At 43.3% G+C, this 23,863-nt stretch overlaps 1 protein-coding gene across 1 annotated transcript; it reads right to left on the bottom strand.

Annotated features, from left to right (window-relative positions):
• Window positions 1–17,415: 17,415 nt before the first annotated feature.
• LOC139323283 (D(1) dopamine receptor-like) lies at window positions 17,416–18,753 on the bottom strand. Its single transcript, XM_070952588.1, has one exon. The coding sequence runs from the start codon at window positions 18,751–18,753 to the stop codon at window positions 17,416–17,418; it is 1,338 nt and encodes a 445-aa protein (XP_070808689.1).
• Between the last annotated feature and the right edge of the window lie 5,110 nt (window positions 18,754–23,863).

Genomic DNA, 23,863 nt, shown 5'->3' with positions numbered 1-23,863 from the left:
GTTTTGGGAAGTCACTGGGTAAGTTCCCCACATTATTTTGTCCATTACTTACAACCTGAGGCAGTCCGTGGTCTCTCAAGTGCAGGAAATTACAGAACGGCATTGGGATGCTTGTAACGAGTCTGCGCGGTTCTCTGGCCAGTTCAAGTCTTTCGGGGCCGTCTACGTAGTTTTGCACATGCGCGTTGCTCATTTCTTCTTTGGCGCCGTTGTGGAAGGTTCTCTCCATTTCAGCTCTCTCGATCCGCTCCTCTTCAGATGAGTCGGTCTCTGGCTCGGTTTTTGGGGCTTTGGTGATGGCGACGGTTCTTCTCTTTCTCTTGTGTGCGCTGGCACTCGATTCTGTCTGCGGTGTAGGACGGAATCGGCATGGCTCTCTGGGCTCGGGTGTCGTCGTTTTCGAAGTCAGGATGGGAGCGTGCAGGTCTTGAGTTGTCGGTTTGATTTCTTGCTTCTTCGTTGATGTCTTGGAGATTTTCAATCTTGGCCCAAAAGCAGCAAAAAGCGTTTTCATTGCTGACTTTACTTGAGACTTTGTTAAATCGTCTTCACTTTCTGATTTTGGTTCATCTGAAGAGTTTGAGACTTCTTTTTCACTTTCTTCGTCTGATAGCGTTTTTCGCGCCAGAAATTTTGAACTGAGCGTTTTGATTGGCTCTGCTTCACTCTCTTTTGAAGTTCGTTGAAACCAAGATGGCTGCCATTCAAAATTTCGCGCGAGGTCACATCTTTTCTTTTTTACAACTATTTTCTCAGTAGTCATTTCACTCACAGTTTTTTTATCTTTGGGTTTTTCTTTAATGACGTTTTTCTCTCTCGCTGCTCCGCTGTTCCTCAGCATCTCCTGGAGGTCCGCGATGAGGCTTTCATCATTCTTTTGGCTTTTTAGTATCTTTAATATCTCTGACCTGAGTTCGTTATTTTCTATCTCAATTTCTTCCTGGTCGTTGTTTTCACTCATCAGTTCTTCTTCTTCAGTGGTGTATTCTTCGGATTCTCTCGAAATCGCATTAGTGGATTCGTTGATCATCTCTTGATCAGTTTCTATTTCTTTGCTGTAGGCCCTGGTGTTGGGCCTATCTTTCTTGGACATTTTTAATTACTTATTGAGTCAATTAACCATCCTCTGCTACCAGCTTGTTGCAATATTTTCAGGATCAGACTCAATAAAGATAATAGAAGTTAGAGATTTAAATATATTTCTCTTTAATCATAATAGGCATTCTATATTCGCTGAATATTCAAGATAGAAGCCAGGAAAATGGGGAGGATGGCTCCTTATATATACAAGGGGTGGAGCCAGGAATGGGAGTGGTAAATTATGAATACATTAAAGTCCAAAGAATAAGTTAACCCCTGATGTTCCATATATACATTATTTACACATTAGAGAATAAGGCATTTACATTTGACAATTTATTTATTTATTTATTTATGTATTTATTTATTTATTTCTTCAGTTCTTAAGCAAAGCAGCCTTTGAATGTTTGCATTCTATCATTTATTTATTTATTTATTTATTTATTTATTTATTTATTTATTTATTTATTCAGTTCTTAAGCAAAGCAGCCTTTGAATGTTTGCATTCTATCATTTATTTATTTATTTATTTATTTATTTATTTATTTATTTATTTATGTATTTATTTATTTATTTCTTCAGTTCTTAAGCAAAGCAGCCTTTGAATGTTTGCATTCTATCATTTATTTATTTATTTATTTATTTATTTATTTATTTATTTATTCAGTTCTTAAGCAAAGCAGCCTTTGAATGTTTGCATTCTATCATTTATTTATTTATTTATTTATTTATTTATTTATTTATTTATTCAGTTCTTAAGCAAAGCAGCCTTTGAATGTTTGCATTCTATCATTTATTTATTTATTTGTTTGTTTATTTATTTATTTATTTATTTATTTATTTATTTATTTATTTATTTATTTATTTGATTTTTTTTATACCGCCCTTCTCCCGAAGGACTCAGGGCGGTGAACAGTCAAAATAAACATATATATATATAAAAATGTGAATAGAAGCAATAAATAATAATTAAGTCAATTTGGCTTATCAGTTAAGTTAGGATCTTCAGAATAAAATTTACACAATTAGGAAAAGGAAAGAAAAAAAAATTAATTATGCCAGCCCGGCTTGGTGAAAGAGGAATTTGGGTGGTTAATGGACTCCCTGGCATTGTTAAGTGAACCATGAGGTCATTAAGCGGATCTGGCTCCTTCCTGCCCCCCCCCACCCCTGACTTTGCTTGTGGGAAGCCGGCTGAGAAGGTTGCGACTAGCAATATAGATTAGATAGATAAACAGACAGATAGATAGATAGATGATAGATAGATAGCAGACTGAAATATAACATGACATGATACACAGATAAATATAGATTAGGTAGGTAGATAGATAGATAGATAGATAGATAGATAGATAGATAGATAGATAGATAATAGATGGCAGATTGAGATATAACAGATGACATGATACACACATAAATAGATAAATGTAGATTAGATAGATAGATAGATGATAGATAGATAGATAGATAGATAGATGATAGATATAGCAGATTGAGATATAACAGATGACATGATACACAGATAAATAGATAAATATAGACGATAGATGATAGATAGATAGCAGATTAAGATATAACAAAGATGACATGATACACAGATAAATGGATAAATATAGATTAGATAGATAGATAGATAGATAGATAGATAGATAGATAGATGATAAGGATGACAGATGATAGATAAATAGAGCCTGGCAAGTACAGCCTAGTCCTAGACTAAGCACTGTTATTAACATCAGCTGCTTGCAATTACTGCAAGTTCAAATCTCACCAGGCTCAAGGTTGACTCAGCCTTCCAGCCTTTCAAAGGAAGGTGAATTGAGGACCCAGATTGTGGGGGCAATAAGCTGACTTTGTATAAATATACAAAAGTATGAAGGCTGTTGCTTAACGCATTGTAAGCCGCCCTGAGTCTCCGGAGAAGGGTGGCATATAAATTAAAGCAAAATGAAAAAAAAAATAGATAGAGATAGATTAGAGAGATAGATATTAATAGATGATAAGACAGACAGAAATAGTGAGAGACGGAGAGATAGACATAGAGAGAGATAAGACATCGATAGCAATAGCACTTAGACTTATATACCGCATCACAGTGTTTTACAGCGCTCTCTAAGCAGTTTACAGAGTCAGCCTCTTGCCCCCAACAATCTGGGTCCTCATTTTACCAACCTTAGAAGGATGGAAGGCTGAGTCAACCTTGAGCCTGGTGAGATTCGAACTGCCAAATTGCAGGCAGCAATCAGTCAGCAGAAGCAGCCTGCAGTACTGCGCTCTAACCACTGCGCCACCGCGGCTCTTATGCAAAGCTGTGCAGCTCTACAAATGGGAGTGACACGACTGACATATATACCTGCCGGTTGCTAAGCGCACAAATTTTGATCACATGACCTTGGGGAGGCTGATCTGGTCATAAGTGTGATCAATCACTTTTTTTCAGAGCCCTTGTCACTTGGAACGGTCGCTAAACGAATGGTTTGTAAGTCGAGGACTGTCTGTGTCAGAGTAGATCTATTACTCCTATTTTAACTTCCATACGTTGGAGGCGAGAATCTGTCTGAGGGACTCGTTTTAAGGCAGAGGGGGACTATTCCTGGGAATTGGTGATAAATGGTGAGTTTTAGCATGCTGGGATAGCAGTACAGGTAGTCCTTGATTTACAGCAGTTCGTTTAGTGACCGAAGTCACAACGGCACTGAAAAATGTGACTTATGGCCGTTTTTCACGGTTACGACCTTTGTAACATTCCCATGATCGTGTGATTAAAAGTCAGATTGCTTGGCAACTGGTTCCTACTTATGACTGTTTCTGTGTCCTAAGGTCATGACCTTTGCAGCTTTCCCATGATCATGTGATCAAAATTCAGGTGCTTGGCAACTGACTCGTATTTATGATCCTTGCTGTGTCCTGGGGTCATGTGATCCCCTTTTGTGACCTTCTGATGAGCCAAGTCGACAGTGGTGGGTTTCAAAATTTTTTACTACCGGTTCTGTGGGTGTGGCTTAGCGGCCGTGGCATGGCTTGGTAGGTGTGGCTTGGTGGGCATAGCAGGGGAAGGATACTGTAAAATCTCCATTCCCTCCCCAATCCAGGGGAAGGTACTGCAAAATCCCCATTTCCTCCCGATCAGCTGGGACTTGAGAGGCAGAGAATAGATGGGGGCGGGGCCAGTCAGAATTTTTACTACCGTTTCTGTGGGTGTGGCTTAGTGGGCGTGGCATGGCTTGGTAGGTGTGGCTTGGTGGGCATAGCAGGGGAAGGATACTGTAAAATCTCCATTCCCTCCCCAATCCAGGGGAAGGTACTGCAAAATCCCCATTTCCTCCCGATCAGCTGGGACTTGGGAGGCAGAGAATAGATGGGGGCGGGGCCAGTCAGAATTTTTACTACCATTTCTCCGAACAACTCAAAATTTCCGCTACCAGTTCTCCAGAACTGGTCAGAACCTGCTGAAACCCCACCTCTGCAAGTCAATGGGGAAGCTGGATTGACTTAACAACCAGATTACTAATTTATCACCTGCAGTGATTCACTTAATAACTATGGCAAGAAAGCTCGCAAAAGTGGGCAAAAGCTCGTAACAAGTGTCTCACTTTAACAACATTTGGTCTCAATTGTGGTCGTAAGTCAAGGACTACCTGCATGATCTATTTGTCTGGATGCACACAGACACACCGGAATGCCCCATCCCAGTTAAGTGTTTGATTCCCCAAGAGAAGGCAGGCTTGTTGTAGGAGGAAGTGGAAATCTTCAGGAAGAGTAAGAGTTGTAGCCCTAGATCAGGGGTGTCGAACTCAAGGCCTGGGGGCCGAATCCAGCCTGCGGAGTACTTAGATCTGGCCCACAGGGCCGCCCTGGAAACAGCGAAGGACCTCCCCGCAGTGCTTCTGCCAGCAAAAACGGGGTCTCGAGCTCCGTTTTTGGCTGCCACAGCCTCCTGCAACCCTCTGCCAGCGAAAACGGAGCTCAGGAGCCCATTTTGGCTAGCAGAAGCACACAGCCCTCCCGAGCTCCGTTTTCACTGGCAGAGGGTTGCAGGAGACTGTGGCAGACGAAAATGGAGTTCGAGACCCCGTTTTCGCTGGCAGAATGCTTGGGCCGCCACAGGAGTGACATTGAGCTGGCCACGCCCACCCTGGCCCCTCCACCCAGGTTCCCCCGAGGTCAAACACAACCCTGACGCGGCCCTCAATGAAATCGAGTTTGACACCCCTGCCCTAGATCGTATACGGGGCTGGCTCCAAAGGGATCGCCTCTAAATCTTAACTGAATAAACCATAGTTAGTTGTGAGCAAACCTTCCGGGACACCCCACTTTTTTCTAGCTATGGGGAGTGGGGAAGGGAAGGAGAGCGCTCACCAGAGACCTGTGCTCCTGCGGAAGGGCTCTGAAAACAGTCTGAAGGCTAAGAAAATAGACCACTGATTGTAGGAAGTCTTAGGGCCACAGGTAACCCACCCTTGCATCAATCAGGTAAGGATAGAATAATCTATGGCACCCAGCTCTTTCTCACGTTTGAGCATTCAACACTGAGTAGCAATCACCTCTCGAAGAGGAAACTTACTCGATCTTCAGTTGGTGAAGGGTCATCCCTTAAGCTGTTCTGATCTTTCTACTTACTGATCTCAGAATTGTTTGCTGGTTCTAGAAGCCCCATTGTCTCTCTTAAAGGGCCGTTGCTGCATTCTCACAAAACTTCTCAACTTAGTTCGATTTAGCCATACTTGTAGATTAGGGGGTGTCCAACCTTGGCAACTTTTAAGACTTTTGGACCTCAACTCCCAGAATTCTCCAGCCAGCCACGGTTGGAGACCCCTGCTGTAGATTATTCTGTCCAGTTTTCTGAATTAGGTACTAACTGCACATTATTATAAGAAAGAAATGTGCTTGTTTAGAGATGACACTAAGTCAGCTAAATTCCATTCTTGGTAATATATATCTTCTGAGGGGCCTAGCTGTCAAGGATGCAAAGACATCCATCTGAAACAAAAAGTTACTTATTATCCAAAGCAGCCATGAATCTACACATCAGCAATCACAGAACTGAGGAAGGTTGTTTAGCTAAGATAATCTTATGAAGTAGAAAATAATGAAGGAATTTAGTAATTAGAAAGTGTCAATTATAATGTAACAAATGTATGTTAACCATATGTGGAAAACTGCTGTGCTCACAAAATCCTTTGTCTTGGAGATGTATAAAAGCAGTTGTATCAGAGCTCTTCTGGGTTCAGAATTGCAGATACAAATCTGATTCTGAAACTGCGCAATAAACTGTCTCTGGCTGACCAGGAATGTTGTTTGGTCCCATGTGGGAATGCAGTAGCCATAGTACATGTATAGACCAGTTTAACTGGTTGGACACTTGTATGGAGCTTAGCATTGAAATAATCAAACTATGAAAAGTGGGTTCATATGGATACTCTCTGAAGGGCCCTATTCATTCTCTCATTGTTTTTAACATAGGACGTGCCTGCAAAAGTAAAGATATCTCCTTGTATAAACATCCTGGGATACAAAGTAAAGATATCTCCTTGTATAAACATCCTGGGATACAAAGTAAAAATATCTCTTATCTCTTTGTAAACACATTCCTGAGAATCAGATAACAGAGATGGGCCTCTCGCCTGGTAGTATCTGATACCAAGCAGCCAGAGTTAGGTTTTGCTTTGTATCTTTACCATTGTTTCCCTATCTCTTGTGTGTAATATGAGATGTGTGGCCATAATAACGCCTTCTGATGACGCTGTATTTGGGTAACTAATAAAAGAGATTGTAGCTCTTTGTTTGCTGCTCTCTCATCCCGAGAAAACACTTGTCCTGTGTTTTTTCTAATCTGGACCATACATGAGGAGCCCGCCAGGATGAATTCAACAGTCCCATCATTCCATAACATATATATTGAGCCCTGAAGCACCTGTGGAAAAATCAGGACCTAAATATAACGGGTGTGTTGGAAGAAATATCCTTCTGGGTTCAGTTCCAAGTGGGGAGAAAGACACTGGAAACATGGTGGCTGATTGGAAAGATGGTTTTTAATGGTGGACAGAACCACATGTGTTTTAGGTCCTGGGCAAAAAAGGCATATGGAGTGGAGAGAGAGAGAAATTTATACCGTCTGTTCGGCTTTGAATTTGAGCTTGTATTCTGATTGGTTGTCAGACTCCCATGGGGCCATGCAAGGGCAACTTTTTAGGTTGTGTGTGTCCCAGGCTTGGTTGAGCCTTGCTGGGTGATAATGTAATGAAAGGGCATTGGGTAATTCATACTATAGGCTGGCCCAGGCCTTAATAGCCCATTGGGGGCGGTGGCTGAGTTTCTGCCTCCCTTTTAGGGGAAATATTGTGCCCTTTTAATATTTCCTAAAATCTCTCTATAAAATTAAGGCTATTAGGATTAGAAAACATTGTAATCCATCAAAAGGGGGACAATGAAGAAAATGAAACAATATGAGAGACATGGGGGTGGGAGTCACAGTGGGAAGCAGACCACGAAGAAACACTTGTTAAAAAGAGGGCATATTTATATGTTGTATGTTATGTGTTTATCAGAATGTGTAGTAATATATATATATATATATATATATATATATATATATATATATATATATATATATATCCTAAAACCTCTCATTTTCCTAGGAGAGGGGTGGGTGCTAACTTCCTATAGGTCCGTCAGTCATTTACAGACATCCCCCCCCACCCCCGGTTTCCTGTGGCCTTTTCAGAGCTCATCAAGCAAACAGGTGGCATAGCTGAGCCCTTTTCATGCCATCCCTTTTCTGCCATGCCTCCCTCTCCAAGGTTCATTGCAGGAGATGTCATGCCCTCTGCAGGTTAAGTGCTCTGACTCCTTTCCTCTCCCTGGACTGGCGCCTGATTGCCGAAAATTAACATACAAATTGAGAAAGCCAATCTTATGATTGCACAAGGGTCTTTCCTTCAAGCGGTCAAGACCTTCAGCGTCTTCTAGATGGACGTGGCTTGGCTTCTCTGGTTAACAGATCCTCTGCATAAGCATACTTCCTTCTGTCTTGCCCCTGTCGGAGTCTGAATCCGAAGGGGAAGAGGAACGGCTGACAGAGAGCGAGAGAGTGGCTCCGTTGGCTGTGGAGGAAACTGAGGAAGAGCAAAGTTAGGCGGGGCAGAGTAGGGGAGAGGTAGAACAAGGGAGAGGGGGTTCAGATTTTATTTATTTATATTTATTTATTTATTTATTTATTTATTTATTTATTTATTTATTTATTATTCAAACTTCTATACCGCCCTTCTCCTTTCGGACTCAGGGCGGTGAACAGCCAAAATAAAAAACATTTATACATAACATTACAATTAAAAATAGATTTAAAATAATTAAATAAATTTGGCCCGTAATTTAAAACTTGTCAATTTAAAATCCATATCAAAATTTTAAAACCAACCCTAAAATCAAGACAGACCGGCTAACTGAAAAAAGTAAGTTTTTTAGGGCCCGACGAAAAGTCCGGAGGTCGGAGATCACTCGTATCTCTGGGGGTAGATTGTTCCAGAGGGTAGGTGCCACCACAGAGAAGGCTCTCCTCCTGGGGGTCATCAGCCGGCATTGTCTGGCCGACGGCACCCTGAGGAGGCCCTCTCTGTGGGAGCGAACTGGCCGGTGGGAGGCTATTGGTGGCAGAAGGCGGTCCCGTAAGTACCCCGGCCCTAAGCCATGGAGCGCTTTAAAGGTGATCACCAACACCTTGAAGCACACCCGGAAGTCCACCGGAAGCCAATGCAGCTCACGCAGGAGAGGAGTCACATGGGGGCACCCTGTCGCTCCCATAATCCCCCGCATGGCCGCGTTCTGCACCAGTTGGAGCCTCCGGGTGTACCCCAAAGGGAGCCCCATGTAGAGAGCGTTACAATAGTCCAGATGAGAGCTGACGAGTGCTTGAGTGACCGTGCATAGGGAGTCCCGGTCCAGAAAGGGGCGCAACTGCCGCCTTTCTCCGGAGACAATGCGTTAAGCAATAGCCTTCATACTTTTGTATATACTTTCTTAGTAGGGCTTTCGGGGCCCCCCAAGCGGTGTTCTTTTTTATACAAAGTCAGCTTATTGCCCCCACAAACCAGGTCCTCATTTTACCCACCTTAGAAAGGATGGAAGGCTGAGTCGACCTTGAGCCTGGTGAGAATTGAACTCGCAGTAATTGCAGGCAGCTGGATGTTAAATGCTGCCTTAGTAGGAGGCATTAGCCTCCTACGCCACTCAGGCTCCTGAAGAAGATGAAGACCAAGGCCCACCCCCTCCTCATCCAAGGCAGCGCAGGGAGGAACGGAGAAGAGCGCAATGTGGGTTGCGTGGTTTACAAGGGAGGAAAGGGCCCTGATCCCCTTCACAAGGCACAGGTGCTGAACAGTGGTGAGATTCAAATTTTTTTACTACTGGTTCTGTGGGTGTGGCTTGGTGGGCGTGGCATGGCTTGGTGGGTGTGGCTTAGTGGACGTGGCAGGGGAAGGTTACTGCAAAATCCCCATTTCCTCCCGAACAGCTGGGACTCGGGAGGCAGAGAATAGATGGGGGCGGGGCCAGTCAGAACTTTTACTACCGGTTCTCCGAACTACTCAAAATTTCCGCTGCCGGTTCTCCAGAACTGGTCAGAACCTGCTGAAACCCACCTCTGGTGCCGATGGAGTTTAAAAGGAGAGGCAAATGGGAAGGGCGCTGGTCAGGAACAAACGCTGAGTTTATCTGGTGTTATCTTGGAATCCTGGCATCCTCCCAACAGGGAAATATAATATTCCGCCTTTTTAATATTTCCTACCATGTTTTCCCGAAAATAAGACCCTGTCATATTTTTATGAACCCCGAAATAAGCGCTTGGCCTTATTTTCAGGGAGGTCTTATTATTTTGGGGTGCATGGAGCAAGATGGGGCTCCTCTTGCCGTCTTACCTGATTTCCAGCTCTGTCTCTCCTTAACCCTAACCAGAGGAAATGGTGGAGACTGGCTGTGCATGCGTTTAAATATTTTCAGGGAGGGCTTATTTTCGGGGAGGGGCTTATTTTAGCGCATGTGCTCAAAAGCCCAATTGGGCTTATTATCAGGGGGTGTCTTATTTTCAGGGAAACAGGGTAGAATATTTCATTCTTCCAGAAGAGAGGTGGGTGCTAACTTCCTACAGTTTCCATTTTAGTTTTATCCTAAACGGCAAAGTTCCAAAGTTTATTCTCACTTCCCCAAATGCTGGGCCCCACACTCTACTTTCTGGGCAGCGAGAAGGGGGCCGTTTATAATCACCTTTACAATTCATCCCCGGTCAAGAGGCATGAGTCATACATATCCTGACCTTTGTGTCTCTAATAGCATCGGGTTGAGCTTCTTCAGTAACAGCAGCCTTAGCCCTTTCAGTCCGTTTCCTGGTAACGGGGGATGTTGGGAAAATGTCAAACTTGGTTAATTATGCATTCCACCTCCCAACCCTACCCAAAAAGTCTGAGCTGAAAAGAGCTCTGTGGACGGCTTAAAGCTACTACCGTGTTTCCCCGAAAATAAGACCCTGTCTTATATTTTTTGAACCCAGAAATAAGCACTTGGCCTTATTTCTGGGGAGGTCTTATTATTTTGGGGCGCGGGAACAAGATGGGGCTCCTCTTGCCGTCTTACGTGATTTCCAGCTCTGCATTTAAATATTTTTGGAGAGGGCTTATTTTGGGGGGGCAGGCTTATTTTAGCGCATGTGTTCAAAGGCCCGCTTGGGCTTATTATCAGGGGATGTCTTATTTTCGGGAAAACATGGTACAAAAAGCAGCTTTTTTCCCAGGTGAACGGTTCCTTCAGTACCTTCCCTCCAGTTTTGAATTTAGAAGCAATTTTATTTCTCACTCAGGAGTGAGAACTACTTTCGTGAAGCAGCTCAGTAAATCTTCGCATCTGTGTCTTATCAGCCATCATTAATACAGTATTCCGGTGGTGCAGTGGTTAGAGCGCAGTACTGCAGGCTACTTCTGCTGACTGCCGGCTGCCTGCAATTTGGCAGTTTGAATCTCACCAGGCTCAAGGTTGTCTCAGCCTTCTGTCCTTCCGAGGTGGGTAAAATGAGGACCCATATTGTTGGGGGCAAGAGGCTGACTCTGTAAACCGCTTAGAGAGGGCTGTAAAGCACTGTGAAGCGGTATATAAGTCTAAGTGCTATGGCTATTGTCCTTCCTTCCTTCCTTCCTTCCTTCCTTCCTTCCTTCCTTCCTTCCTTCCTTCCTTCCTCCCTCCCTCCCTCCCTCCCTCCCTCCCTCCCTCCCTTTCACTTGTTAGAAGGCAGTATTGCAGGCTAACTCTGGCCACTGCCAGCGGTTCGATCCTGACCGGCTCAAGGTTGACTCAGCCTTCCATCCTTTCGAGGTCGGTAAAATGAGGACCCAGATTGATGGGGGCAATAGGCTGACTCTGTAAACCGCTTAGAGAGGGCTGTAAAGCGGTATATAAGTCTAAGTGCTATGGCTATTGCTATTCACACTGGGTTTTTTAGGAAACTAAACTGGAGGTTCTGAAGGTCGTGGCTGAGTCTCTGCCTGTGGCATCACATCCTCTTCGGCCTCCTCGCTGTCCGATGCGAGCGTCGGCTGCGCAGGCTGCTGGTGCGACACCACACCAGCCTCCTCATTGTCGGGATCAGCCACGATCCGCGCAGGCCGCTGGCGGGCCACAACAGCCATGTGGTGAGATGGGTAGAGGGCTAATCCTATCATGTCCTGAGGGCCATGTCTTAATCCCATCGCCCTGGAGCTGAAGTGGGGTGGGCAGGGAGCTGCTTTGTCTTTAAAAACATGTTTGTCCTTTTCTCATCCGGGGAAATATAATATTCTGCCTCTTTGATATTTCCTAGAATATTTCATTTTTCTAGGAGGGGGTTGGGTGCTAACTTCCTACAATGCAGCAGCAAAACCCTGGGACAATTTCTTCAAAGGGCCATAAAAGTTGCTTCAGCCTCCCACCTCAACCACACCACAACCTGATGACGATTATGGGACATTTTGTCATTTCCATTCTGCAGCAATTGTCCAGTTCTGATTATTTGGTCTCTTTTTGTCAAAGATGGCCCGAAGAAGAAAGTGGAAAGTCATCTTTTTGGCTTTGCAAATGATGTTTAGCAACAGTGGAATGTCAAGAAAATGAAGATCAGGTGAAAATACCACTTTATAATGCCTTGGTAAGGCCACACTTGGAATACTGCATTCAGTTATGGTCGCCACAATGTAAAAAAGATGTGGAGACTCTAGAAAGAGTGCAGAGAAGCGCAACAAAGATGATGAGGGGACTGGAGGCTAAAACATATGAAGAACGGTTGCAGGAACTGGGTATGTCTAGTTTAATGCAAAGAAGGACTAGGGGAGACATGATAGCAGTCTTCCAATATCTCAGGGGCTGCCACAAAGAAGAGGGAGTCAAGCTATTCTCCAAAGCACCTGAGGGCAGGACAAGAAGCAATGGGTGGAAACTCATCAAGGAGAGAAGCAACTTAGAACTAAGGAGAAATTTCCTGACAGTTAGAACAATTAATAAGTGGAACAACTTGCCTGCAGAAGTTGTGAATGCTCCAACACTGGAAATGTTTAAGAAGATGTTGGATAACCATTTGTCTGAAGTGGTGCAGGGTTTCCTGCCTGGGCAGGGGGTTGGACTAGAAGACCTCCAAGGTCCCTTCCAACTCTGTTATTCTATTCTATTCTATTCTATTCTATTCTATTCTATTCTATTCTATTCTATTCTATTCTATTCTATTCTATTCCATTCCATTCCATTCCATTCCATTCCATTCCATTCTATTCTATTCTATTCTATTCTATTCTATTCTATTCTATTCTATTCATCTGCCAATTTCACCTTGAACATAGGAATCTGACTCTTGAAATACTTTGCTCTGTTTAAAAATGATAGCAGAGTTTTCTCTTTGACATCACACTGAATATGGAAAACAGTCAGCTGTCTTCCTTTCCTCCTTTCCGTTTCTTTCTTCTTGCCACTCTAAATTTAGCAGACAGGATGAGAAATACATAAAGAGGAACTAATTAAAAGTCGCAGATAGGAAAAGTTAAGTAAAAAGGCATTGTTATTGAAATAAGGTACAGAGGTGTTATTAACAGTCAATCCAAATCACATGTTCAATCAAAGAACATGAAATTCAGGGCTGAACTAGACATGTGTTAGACTGATAAAATCATATGCCCTGGTTTCTTTAACCAAACTTTGAAGAAACTACATTTAGTTCCATAAAACCATGGCTTTCCTTTCCTTTTTATTTCCTTTCCTGGTCTTCCAAGCCTACAGAGAGATTCCTAAGATCAATTATAGAGAAGAGAAGAGAAGAGAAGAGAAGAGAAGAGAAGAGAAGAGAGGAGAGGAGAGGAGAGGAGAGGAGAGGAGAGGAGAGGAGAGGAGAGGAGAAGAGGAAGAGGAAGAGGAAGAGGAAGAGAGAAGAGAAGAGAAGAGAAGAGAAGAGAAGAGAAGAGAAGAGAAGAGAAGAGAAGAGAAGAGAAGAGAAGAGAAGAGAAGAGAAGAGAAGAGACCTTGGAGGTCTTCTAGTCCAACCCCCTGCCCAGGCAGGAAACCCTACACCACTTCAGACAAATAGTTATTCAACATCTTCTTAAAAACTTCCAGTGTTGGAGCATTCACAACTTCTGGAGGCAAGTTGTTCCACTGATAATTGTTCTAACTGTCAGGAAATTTCTCCTTAGTTCTAAGTTGCTTCTCTCCTTGATTAGTTTCCACCCATTGCTTCTTGTCCTGCCTTCAGGGGCTTTGGAGAATAGCTTGACTCCCTCTTCTTTGGGGAAACCTCTGAGATATTGGAAGACTGCTATCATGTCTCCCCTAGTCCTTCTTTGCATTAAACTAGACATACCCAGTTCCTGCAACCGTTCTTCATATGTTTTAGCCTCCAGCCCCCTAATCCTCTTTGTTGTTCTTCTCTGCAGTCTTTCTAGAGTACATGATATGATGCCCCTTTTCAATATTTGCTTCCCTATATCGGTGGTAGAGCAGTAAATCATTTATCTCCTTTGTGTCTTCTTGTGGATTTATATTGATATTATTTCCTGATTGCTTATTTGTACCCTATGACTATAATTAAGTGTTGTACCTTATGATTCTTGATGAATGTATCTTCCTTTATGTACACTGAGAGCGTATGCACCAAGATAAATTCCTTGTGTGTCCAATCACACTTGGCCAATAAAAAATTCTATTCTATTCTATTCTATTCTATTCTCATTTCATGTATTAAGTTTTTTGGGATTCTTTTATAAGAACTTTCCTTTACAGCCTCATTCATCTTATAGTCACTCTTAGAGAACTAATCTTTGAGAAAAGCATGATTGAAATGAACAAAATGTGTCTGCTTCCCCCTTTGCTTGAGACTTATTCAATAATATTTTTAAAGTTCCAGTTTTCAAATGGTGCCCTTATCTGCATCATATGCTGGCACAATGCCAAATCTCTCTCCCATGGATTCTAGCCTGGATTTGAGAAAATAATTTTTAGGATTTTTAATACTGATGGTTGTGTTTCTACTACTCTGTTTCCCCGAAAATAAGACATCCCCTGATAATAAGCCCAATCGGGCTTTTGAGCACATGCGCTAAAATATGCCCCTGAAAATAAGCCCTCCCTGAAAATATTTAACCGCATATGCAGCCAGTCCCCACCATTTCCTCTGGTTAGGGTTAGGGAGACAGAGCTGGAAATCAGGTAAGATGGCAAGAGGAGTCCCATCTTGCTCCATGCACCCCAAAATAATAAGATCTCCCCGAAAATAAGACCAAGTGTTTATTTCATGGTTCAAAAAAATATAAGACAGGGTCTTATTTTTGGGGAAACACGGTAGCAATGCTTTCCTGTTTTAGACAGGAGTCTCGTGTACTACATGATACATGTTTAATTTGCTTCGAAGGTGTCTTGGAATTGATTAGACTACATTCATGGAAACACACTCCCTTGGTATATGTGAAGACAAATATTAATTTCCTTTCCAAAGATCAGGAAGTTTAGTTGAAGTATGGCCCTGATGCACCACTGAAACCCCAAAAATTTGAGCCCAGCCCTTTCTGGAATCTCCAAAGCAATCCTTGATAATATGTGACATTTGATGGCATGTTTAAAAAAGATATTTTTTTTATGTTATGAAAAAAGTGTACAGCATCATAACTACCCATCTTGCCTGAAGAACCATTACTAAAACCTGAGTTTTTTTCAGTCACATTCTCCTGATTCTCAAGAGTCAAAAATGAAGGAATAAATAAGAATTAGAAAGGAGGCAACCAGCCAGAGAAAGTTCATCCAACTCTAATATGAAGGAGAAGCAAGAAACAAGGACACCACTGAGCAATACTGTCTTTCCTACACTGTCATCATGACTCTGTTATGCATTCTTCATCGTCTAACATCTTTTCTCTTAGCTGGTGCCCTCCAGACAATTAGCTTACTGACTTATTTCAATTTTTTTGCGTTCTTCATCCTCTAACATCTTTTCTTTTAGCTGGTGCCCTCCAGATAATTAGCTTACTGACTTATTTCAGTTTATTTATTTTATTTTTTTGCCTGCAGCAATCAAGATGTATGACAAAGCGGCAACATTATTTGGCTATATTTACTATCGCATATCGCATGTCAAGTATATGATGCTCTCCCAGCCCATCCAGAGGAACAATAACTGGTTCTTTTAATCCCACTTTAAAAATAAGGAGTTGGAGGTGAGGTTTGCATACAAAATAGTCCAACCTTGCTTAAACATGTTCTGTATATGTCTCATGAGTACAGACTTTATATATTTGTAGATACCCTGTTTCTCCGAAAATAAGACATCCCCTGATAATAAGCCCGATTGGACTTTTGAGTGCATGCACTAAAATAAGCCTCCCCCTGAAAATAAGCCCTCCCCGAAAATATTTAAACACAGAGCTGGAAATCAGGTAAGACGGCAAAAGGAGTCCCATCTTGCTCTAAGCACCCCAAAATAATAAGACCTCCCCGAAAATAAGGCCAAGCACTTATTTTGGGGTTCAAAAAATATAAGACAGGGTCTTATTTTGGGAAAAACACAGTATGTATAAGGACAGTTGAAATCATACATTTTTCATTAAAACAACACCCTGACTAAAACATCCCACAGTCAATTTCAGTGACTGAACTCACATCGATGAGTTGTAATTTCTTCCCAGGGACAGGAAAATCTTTCCCCTCTCTTCTTTCCTCAAAAAAAAAAAAAAATCTTAAAAATTATCCTGTAGATAGAACCTAGTTTGGTGTTGGCATGTCAAAAAGATATGAAACTTATCTGCAACCTGACATTTTAGAACTGGCAACGGACGGCAGGAAAAAAACAGCCTTCAAAAGGAAGCCAACGACACAAACCAGGATTACTTTCCACTAACAAAGCATATCTGTAGTTCTTGCAAACCCTGCGGGAATTATCATCCGGCAGGATCGTTGTGTAATTCCAACCTCTCTAAATTAGCTTAATAAAATCACGTATTTTTGGAAGTTTATGTCCTAACGGCCAACATTTCTATTTTTTTAAATCTTTTTTAAAATGTGGTATGAACCAGATTTCATTTTAAGTCATGCAAACAACTGTGGCACTCTATTTACACCTATCCATAAGAGCAGTGGTGAGTTGCCCCCAGTTCGCACAGGTTCTATAGAACCGGTAGTAAAACCGGCGGGAGGCTCCGCCCACTGACCCCGACGTCATCAGAACGCTTCTGCGCATACGCAGAAAAGTGCGCGTGCATGCAAGCAAAGCAAGCACACGTACGCGGCCCCATTGCAAACCGGTAGTAAAGGTAAGTAGAACCCACCCCTTCATAAGAGACAGGAAAGACCGTTTAGCAGGAGTCTCCAATCTTGGCAACTTTAAGACTTGTGGACTTCAACTCCTAGAATTCTGGGAGTTGACGTCCACAAGTCTTAAAGTTGCCAAGGTTGGAGACTCCTGCTTTAAAGTAATCTTCTCTTTGGTTCTATCTAATGATTGAAGATTGTCAGCTGCATAATTACTAAAAACACTTGAGTAAAGTCTTGGGGACACTTTAAAAGCTAGCTATTTATCCTATCATAAAAGTTTTTGAATAATAATTCATCACATACATGATGTAGTCCTGTGGTCCATGAAGCCTCATGCCATAATAGCTTTTAAAATGCCACAAGAAACTTCTGTTTTTGTTTGGTTTTGCTACCACAGACAAACCTAATTTATCCCTCCAGAAATGCTTTCTAATAAGAAGATACGTCGATATTTGTTTTTTTTCGATGAGATAAATATACAAAATGATTTCATTCAGCCCCCTGGTCTCTTTTCTCCTTCACACGTAGCCACAGATTTCATCCCACCCACGGAAAAAGTTCGCGTTCACTGCTTCCGTCTCCCTCAGCATGATCATCCTTGGTTCTCTCTTCATCCATCGCATTGGCGGCAAAGGGAGTGATCTTCTCCAGCGAGAGATCCGTTTCGTACTCCTCATGAATAATGGCCGACAAAACAGCTGCACTGTTACCATGAGGTGAATGGGGGGCCTTGCCCAACCCCAGATCCTCCTCCTCTTCTCCTGGAAGAGTTATAGCATGAGGGAGAAAGTGTGGGTAATTTAAGGTCCCGAGGTCTTTCTGGCAGGTGGTGTCATGATGGTAGGAAACCAACTCATTGCTGAAGTTTACCGTCTCCACAGCATTGCTGGGACACAAGCGGCCGCAGCCCAAGATGGCTGCAAAAGCCTTCCGGAAGTCAGCATTGAAGGCGTAGATGACGGGATTGAGAGAGGAGTTCGCCCAGCCAAACCAGACAAAGATGTTGAAAACGGTATCGCTGATACAGGGGAGCTTCCCCATCTCATGAAGGCCGGGATCGCAAAAGGGCACGATGCAGTTGAGCACAAAGAAAGGGAGCCAGCAGAAGACGAAAACTCCCATGATGATCGAGAGAGTCTTGAGGACCTTGGTTTCTTTCCTAAAGGAGTTCTTCAAGGAGATCTCGTGGGAACACTCACTGCTGTGGCAACTCTGGGCATGTTCCACAGCCCTCTCTAGAGAAGAGATCCTTCGTATCTGTCTCTGAGCGATGCGGAAAATCCGGGTGTACGTCACTATCATGATGGCGACGGGAATGTAGAAACTGATGAAGGATGAGGAGATGGCATAGGTTCTGTTGAGGCTAGAGTCGCAGTTCCCTTCGAGGGTCCAGGTGAGGTTGGAGCCTGATTCCTCACCAGGAAGGAGCTTCCTGGCTTTGTGCCATCTCAGATGGACAGGTATGAATGAGATCAGAATGGAGAGCATCCAAGCCACCCCAATCATAACGGAAGCTACCCGTTGGGTCATCTTCCGTTCATAGCAGAAGGGGCTAGAAATGGCCCAGTAGCGGTCCATGCTGATGATGCACAGGTTGAGGATTGATGCTGTGGAGCACATGATATCAAAAGCCACCCAAATGTCACAGAAACCCCCAAAAGGCCAGAAACCGGCCACTTCAACTACCGCTTTCCATGGCATCACCAGCACAGCCACAAAGAGATCCGAAACAGCCAAGGAGATGACGAAGAAGTTGGTCACCTTGGACCGTAGATGTCTAAATTTGATCACCGCCATGCACACGAGCGTGTTGCCCAGAAAAGTGAAGAGGATGAGAAGCACTAACAAGACAGCCATCACCACGTGCAAGGACATTTTTGTCTTCTCCACTTGGCTTTTCTTCATGAATGTGTCATTAGTCGTCGTGGCGGACGTGCCATCAGTCCCTTTTGACAAGCCAAGCCCATCCATGTCTACCTGTGAGCCTTCTGTGCCCATGATGCAATGTGTGCCATCAACTTCTACATCTTTGCTCCTCCAACAGTCACCACGAAGCCCAGCTTCTCCACTTGCATTTCAGAAACGATCAACCCCGCACTCCCAGAGTTTCCAGGCTCGCAGGCGCAACTTGTGCTAAAAGAAGCGACAACGTTCTCGACATTTCACTCCTTTTCAAGACTCCAGCAACGAGCCAGACATTCCCTCCTCCGCTGCCTTTTGCTTCCCGGGGCTGCCACTCTCAGCCAGCCAGTTTTCACCTTCTACACTTTTTGGCAGAGAGGATTCGTCGCGCAATTCGTCTCCTTCGCTCTCGGCTTCCCACCTTCCCCACAAAGCTCATCACTTTTGTCTCTGCTTGCTTGGCCAGAGTTTAGCTAGAGCTTAATCCATTTTCTGCTGATAAAGATGGGATGGGGTAGAGCAAGACCTGGAGATGCAGAAAGAGACTGGTTCCCCCCCCTTTTATTTTTTTGCTGCTGTTCCTGCTGCTGTTGCTGATGCTAGAAGCTCTTTCTGCATTTGAACTCAACTGCTGTTGCTTGTCTCCTGCTGGTCACCACATGCAAGACTTCTGTTCAGGTGAGAATCCCTTTCTTACCTCTCTGTACCTCTTTCTTCAAGATTATCAGGGACCTGGGATGAGGTGTGTTCTGCAGAAGCCAAGGACTCTCCTAAAAAAAAAGGCAAAGGAGTGGAAAAGCAAGCAATTAAAGGAATCGCAAGGATTCCGAATCTTTGATTTAACGTTAAGGCGTCAGGATGGAAATTCCTTCAGTAACAGATCCTATCTTTGAAGCAGAGCAGAAAGCTACCGAATGTGGAAGTCAGGGGTAAGAAAGGGCTTTGAGTCCCAAACTATTGTCATTATTATGTTTGGGGAGAGAGGAGGGAATATGCAGAAATCAATCATCTCCATCCCCCCCCCCCCAACCCCATTTCTCTGCAATCTGAGCACCAGTTCATTTCCAAATGCTCCTTTCCAATGACTTTCTTTAGAAACAAGTCATTTGAGTTGAAGGAGGAATTCTTTGCTTTGACAGTAACGGAAACGTATATTTTTTGCTTTCTTGGGGAGCACATTGTAAGCCGCCCTGAGTCTTCTGAGAAGGGCGGCATATAAATCAAATTAAAAAAAAAAAAGTATCTCATCCAACCGCCGACCTATGGACAGAATCAGGGATCAAATTTCTCTGATTGGTGATTGATCTACTCTCTGCTAAAAAAGAAATCTTCCTTGCCTTTCAATCCAGTCTGTTTTACTCTCAAGTAGCTTTATTTTAACATTTAACCAAGGCGCCTTCTTCTTATAAGGCAAGCCGAACAGTTCAAGCTTTATACTCTGCAGCGTTAGAACCAAATCAACCATTAAGAGTCCCAACTTTGGAACCTCTATGGTAAAATTGGCATGCAATAGGCTATAAAATAAAACATCTATTTATAACATCAGTTTCACTTGCAGGAATGCCTTTAACGCTCCACACACGTCCCATTGGGGCTATATAAAGCATGCGGTGGAACTAATCACATTTTTATTCATGTCTGTTTTGTGTCTGGTTATGACCCTGGAAGCAACTATGGGAAGCCTCCTATTACTGCCACTTGGTGAGTGTGCCCACCGCACACTCTTCAAGTAACAAATGTGCCATTGCAGGGGTGGGTTCTAAAATTTTTTTACTACCGGTTCTGTGGGCGTGGCTTATTTTGTGGGCGTGGTTTGATGGTCATGTGACAATTCTTTAGGATTTAGCAGAGGTACTGGTCTACCAGGCTTTTAACTGCTTGCAGAGCTGTACTGGTCTACTCATGTATTTTTGCAGGCACTGGTCTACCCATTTATTTTTGCAGGCACTGGTCTACTCATGTATTTTGGAAGGCACTGGTCTACTCATTTGTTCTTGGAACACTGGTCTACCCATTTATTTTTTTTAAATTTTATTTATTTTATTTCCAATTTATATACCGCCCTTCTCCCTGAGGACTCAGGGCGGTGTACAGCCAAAATAAAAACATAAAATACAAATATTAAAAAACAATTAAAAATATATATAAATTTGGCCCAGAAATTAAGAAATCACAAACCAATTAAAACAATTTAAAAAATTTCTTCTTAAGCCAGCCCGGCTTGCTGGAAAAAATGGGTTTTAAGGGCACGACGGAAGGCACTGAGGTCATGGATTCTCCTTATCTCTGGGGGCAGCTGATTCCAGAGGGTGGGAGCCCCCACAGAGAAGGCCCTCCCCCTGGGGGTCACCAGCCTACATTGATTGGCTGATGGCACCCTGAGGAGGCCCTCTCTGTGGGAGCGCACGGGTCGATGGGAGGTCGTCAGTAGCAGCAGGCGGTCTCACAGATAGCTAGGCCCAATGCCATGGAGCGCTTTAAAGGTGATGACCAACACCTTGAAGCGCACCCGGAAGACCACCGGGAGCCAGTGCAGCTCACGCAGGAGAGGTATTATATGGGAGCGCCATGTTGCTCCCATCACTACCCGCGCTGCTGCATTCTGGATTTTGTTTTTCGAGCGCACTGGTCTACCACCACATTGCCTTTTAACACTGATCAGCTGTAGGGCGGCCCTTTGAAGCCCCGCGGCAAGAGTTTAAACAGTTTCTTTTCCTTCTAGCCGATCAGCTGGTACTCGGGAGGCAGCGAATAGATTGGGGGTGGGGCCAAATAAAAGGTAAGAATAACGCGGGGGCCCAGCTCCCGAACAAAGAGAACCAGTTCGGTGATGTCATATTGTCACCGCTACCGGCTCGGCCGAACCGGGAGGAACCCACCACTGTGCCGTTGGCCCAAAACAGTTTCTTTACACCAACTATGGAATGTGTTACGATATAGTAGCACCACCTTCCCTCCCTTCCTTTATATTGACTCCGACTCCACTGTTCATATAAAGAGATCAGACAAAGACACCAATGCAGATGTCCCCAATTCATGATCAGTCATTTAGCGACTTTTCAAAGCTATGAAAAGCCTCCCCAAAGTTACTTGCAACCTGAATTCAAAGTTCTAATGCCCTCTCCTCCGTAGGATCACATGATTGCAATTTAGGCACTCAATAATCGGTCCACATTTACGGCCTCAGTCACATGGCCACAATTTATGTCATTTTTTAAACAGATACTGGCATTTATGTCTGTGGAGAATCTCAGTCATCCAGGTTGTCCCAAAGGTGCTTTTTTCAAGAGGCAGCTGGATTTTCTTTGAAGACGTTTCTCTTCTCATCCAAGAAGGTTCCGAGCTGAAGAAGCTTCTTGGATGAGATGCAAAGCGTCTTCAAAGAAAAACCAGAAAGTCCAGTTGCCTCTTTAAAAAAAAAAAGCACCTTTGGGAAAACCGGCATTTATTTTTGGCAAAATAGGTCATTGGGGACAATTGATTCACTTAATGACTGCTGCAAAAAACATTGTAAAACCAGGGATGATCACATGATGATCTACGACCGTAATTCTGAGATCAATTACAGTCATAAGTGGACGACATAAGTGGAGGACATATTTCTTTCTCTGTCTCCTTCTTCTTCTTGTGTCATATCCGTCATTGGACATCAGTGATCATGTTGACGATCCTGTTTTTATCAACAGCCGCACGAAAAAATGCTGCTGACTTTTGTCCAAACCAGTTTCTTAGATTTTGAAGCCATGATTCTTCACGTTTTAGCCTCCAGTCCCCTAATCATCTTCGTTGCTCTTCTCTGCACTCTTTCTAGGGTCTCAACATCTTTTTGTGCATCGTGGTGACCAGAACTGGATGCAGGATTCCAAATGTGGTCCCACCACTATAGACTATGAAGAAACGTACCCAAGATTTGACACGAAGTATGCCTTCCAGTTCATGCCAAAGCTGATATTTTTGCTAAAATCGTTCTCAGTCTATTCCTTCTAGATAGATGAACCTTTGGGACGAGAGTAACAATTTAAAATGGGTGGAATTTCATATACATAGGCAATGATAAAATAGAGGGGGAAAATACTGTTTTTAAAAATAACCCTGTTTGGGCAGAAACCATGCATTTTCTACCTGATAGGTATTGCACTTTTGATTTTACAGATTAAAAAAAGTTGGAAGGGACCTTGTTGGCCATCTAGTCCAACCCCCCCCCCCCCATCCAAGCAGAAGACCCTACACCATTTCTGACAAATGGCAGCCCAAGCTCTTCTTGAAAGCTTCCAGTGATGAAGCTCCCACAACTTCTGAAGGCAACTTCTGTTCCATTGGTTGATTGTTTTCACCGTCAGAAAATTTCTCCTTATTTCCAGGTTGAATCTCTCCTTGTTCAGTTTCCATCCATTATTCCTTGTCTGGCCTTCAGGTGCTTTGGAAAATAGCTTGACCCCCCTCCTCTCTGTGGCAGCCCCTCAAATATTGGAAGACTGCCATCATGTCTCCCCTGGTCCTTCTCTTCACTAGACCAGTTCCTGCAACCGTTCATCATATGTTTTAGCCTCCAGTCCCCTAATAATCCTTGTTCCTCTTTTCTGCACTCTTTCTAGAGTCCCAACATCTTTTATATAGTGTGGTGACCAAAACTGGATGCAGTATTTTAGATGTGGTCTTACTAAGGCTTTATAGAGTGGTATTAATACATCCCTTGATCTTGATTGTATCCCTCTGTTAATGCAATTTAGGACTGCATTTTCACTGGTCTGGCAACAGAGAACTTTAGTGGCTACAAAATGATGTTTTTGTATTGTGCCATTAGGTCTGCCAGCATGATTAAAACAAGCCCATCTACCTCAATTGAAGTGCATGTACCTTTTCAAATTAATGGCCCTTATTCGCTAGTGATTTCAGTAGAGGTCCTGCAAGGCTACGCCATTGCCCTCCTCTAACTGGGGTTTTAATTGCATGAAACGGCAGATGGGAAAAGTGAGCTTTTAAAAACATTTTTTCCCTCTTTCCCTCCGTTGCTTGGCTTATCCAAATTTCCCTTTGTGATGAGCGCCACACTTAAGGCATTGGTTACTCTCGATGCTCTTTG

The sequence above is a fragment of the Pituophis catenifer genome, unplaced genomic scaffold (assembly GCF_029215685.1).
Source record: "Pituophis catenifer annectens isolate HBS135680 unplaced genomic scaffold, rPitCat1.0.hap2 SCAF_12, whole genome shotgun sequence".
NCBI classification, from domain to species: Eukaryota; Metazoa; Chordata; class Lepidosauria; order Squamata; family Colubridae; genus Pituophis; species Pituophis catenifer.
Note: the sequence above shows the minus strand (reverse complement) of the source record. Positions and strands in the feature narration are given on the sequence as shown.

Excerpts from the sequence above, each read along its gene's own strand:
- LOC139323283 (XM_070952588.1), bottom strand. The coding sequence starts at position 18,753 with ATGTCCTTGCACGTGGTGATGGCTGTCTTGTTAGTGCTTCTCATCCTC.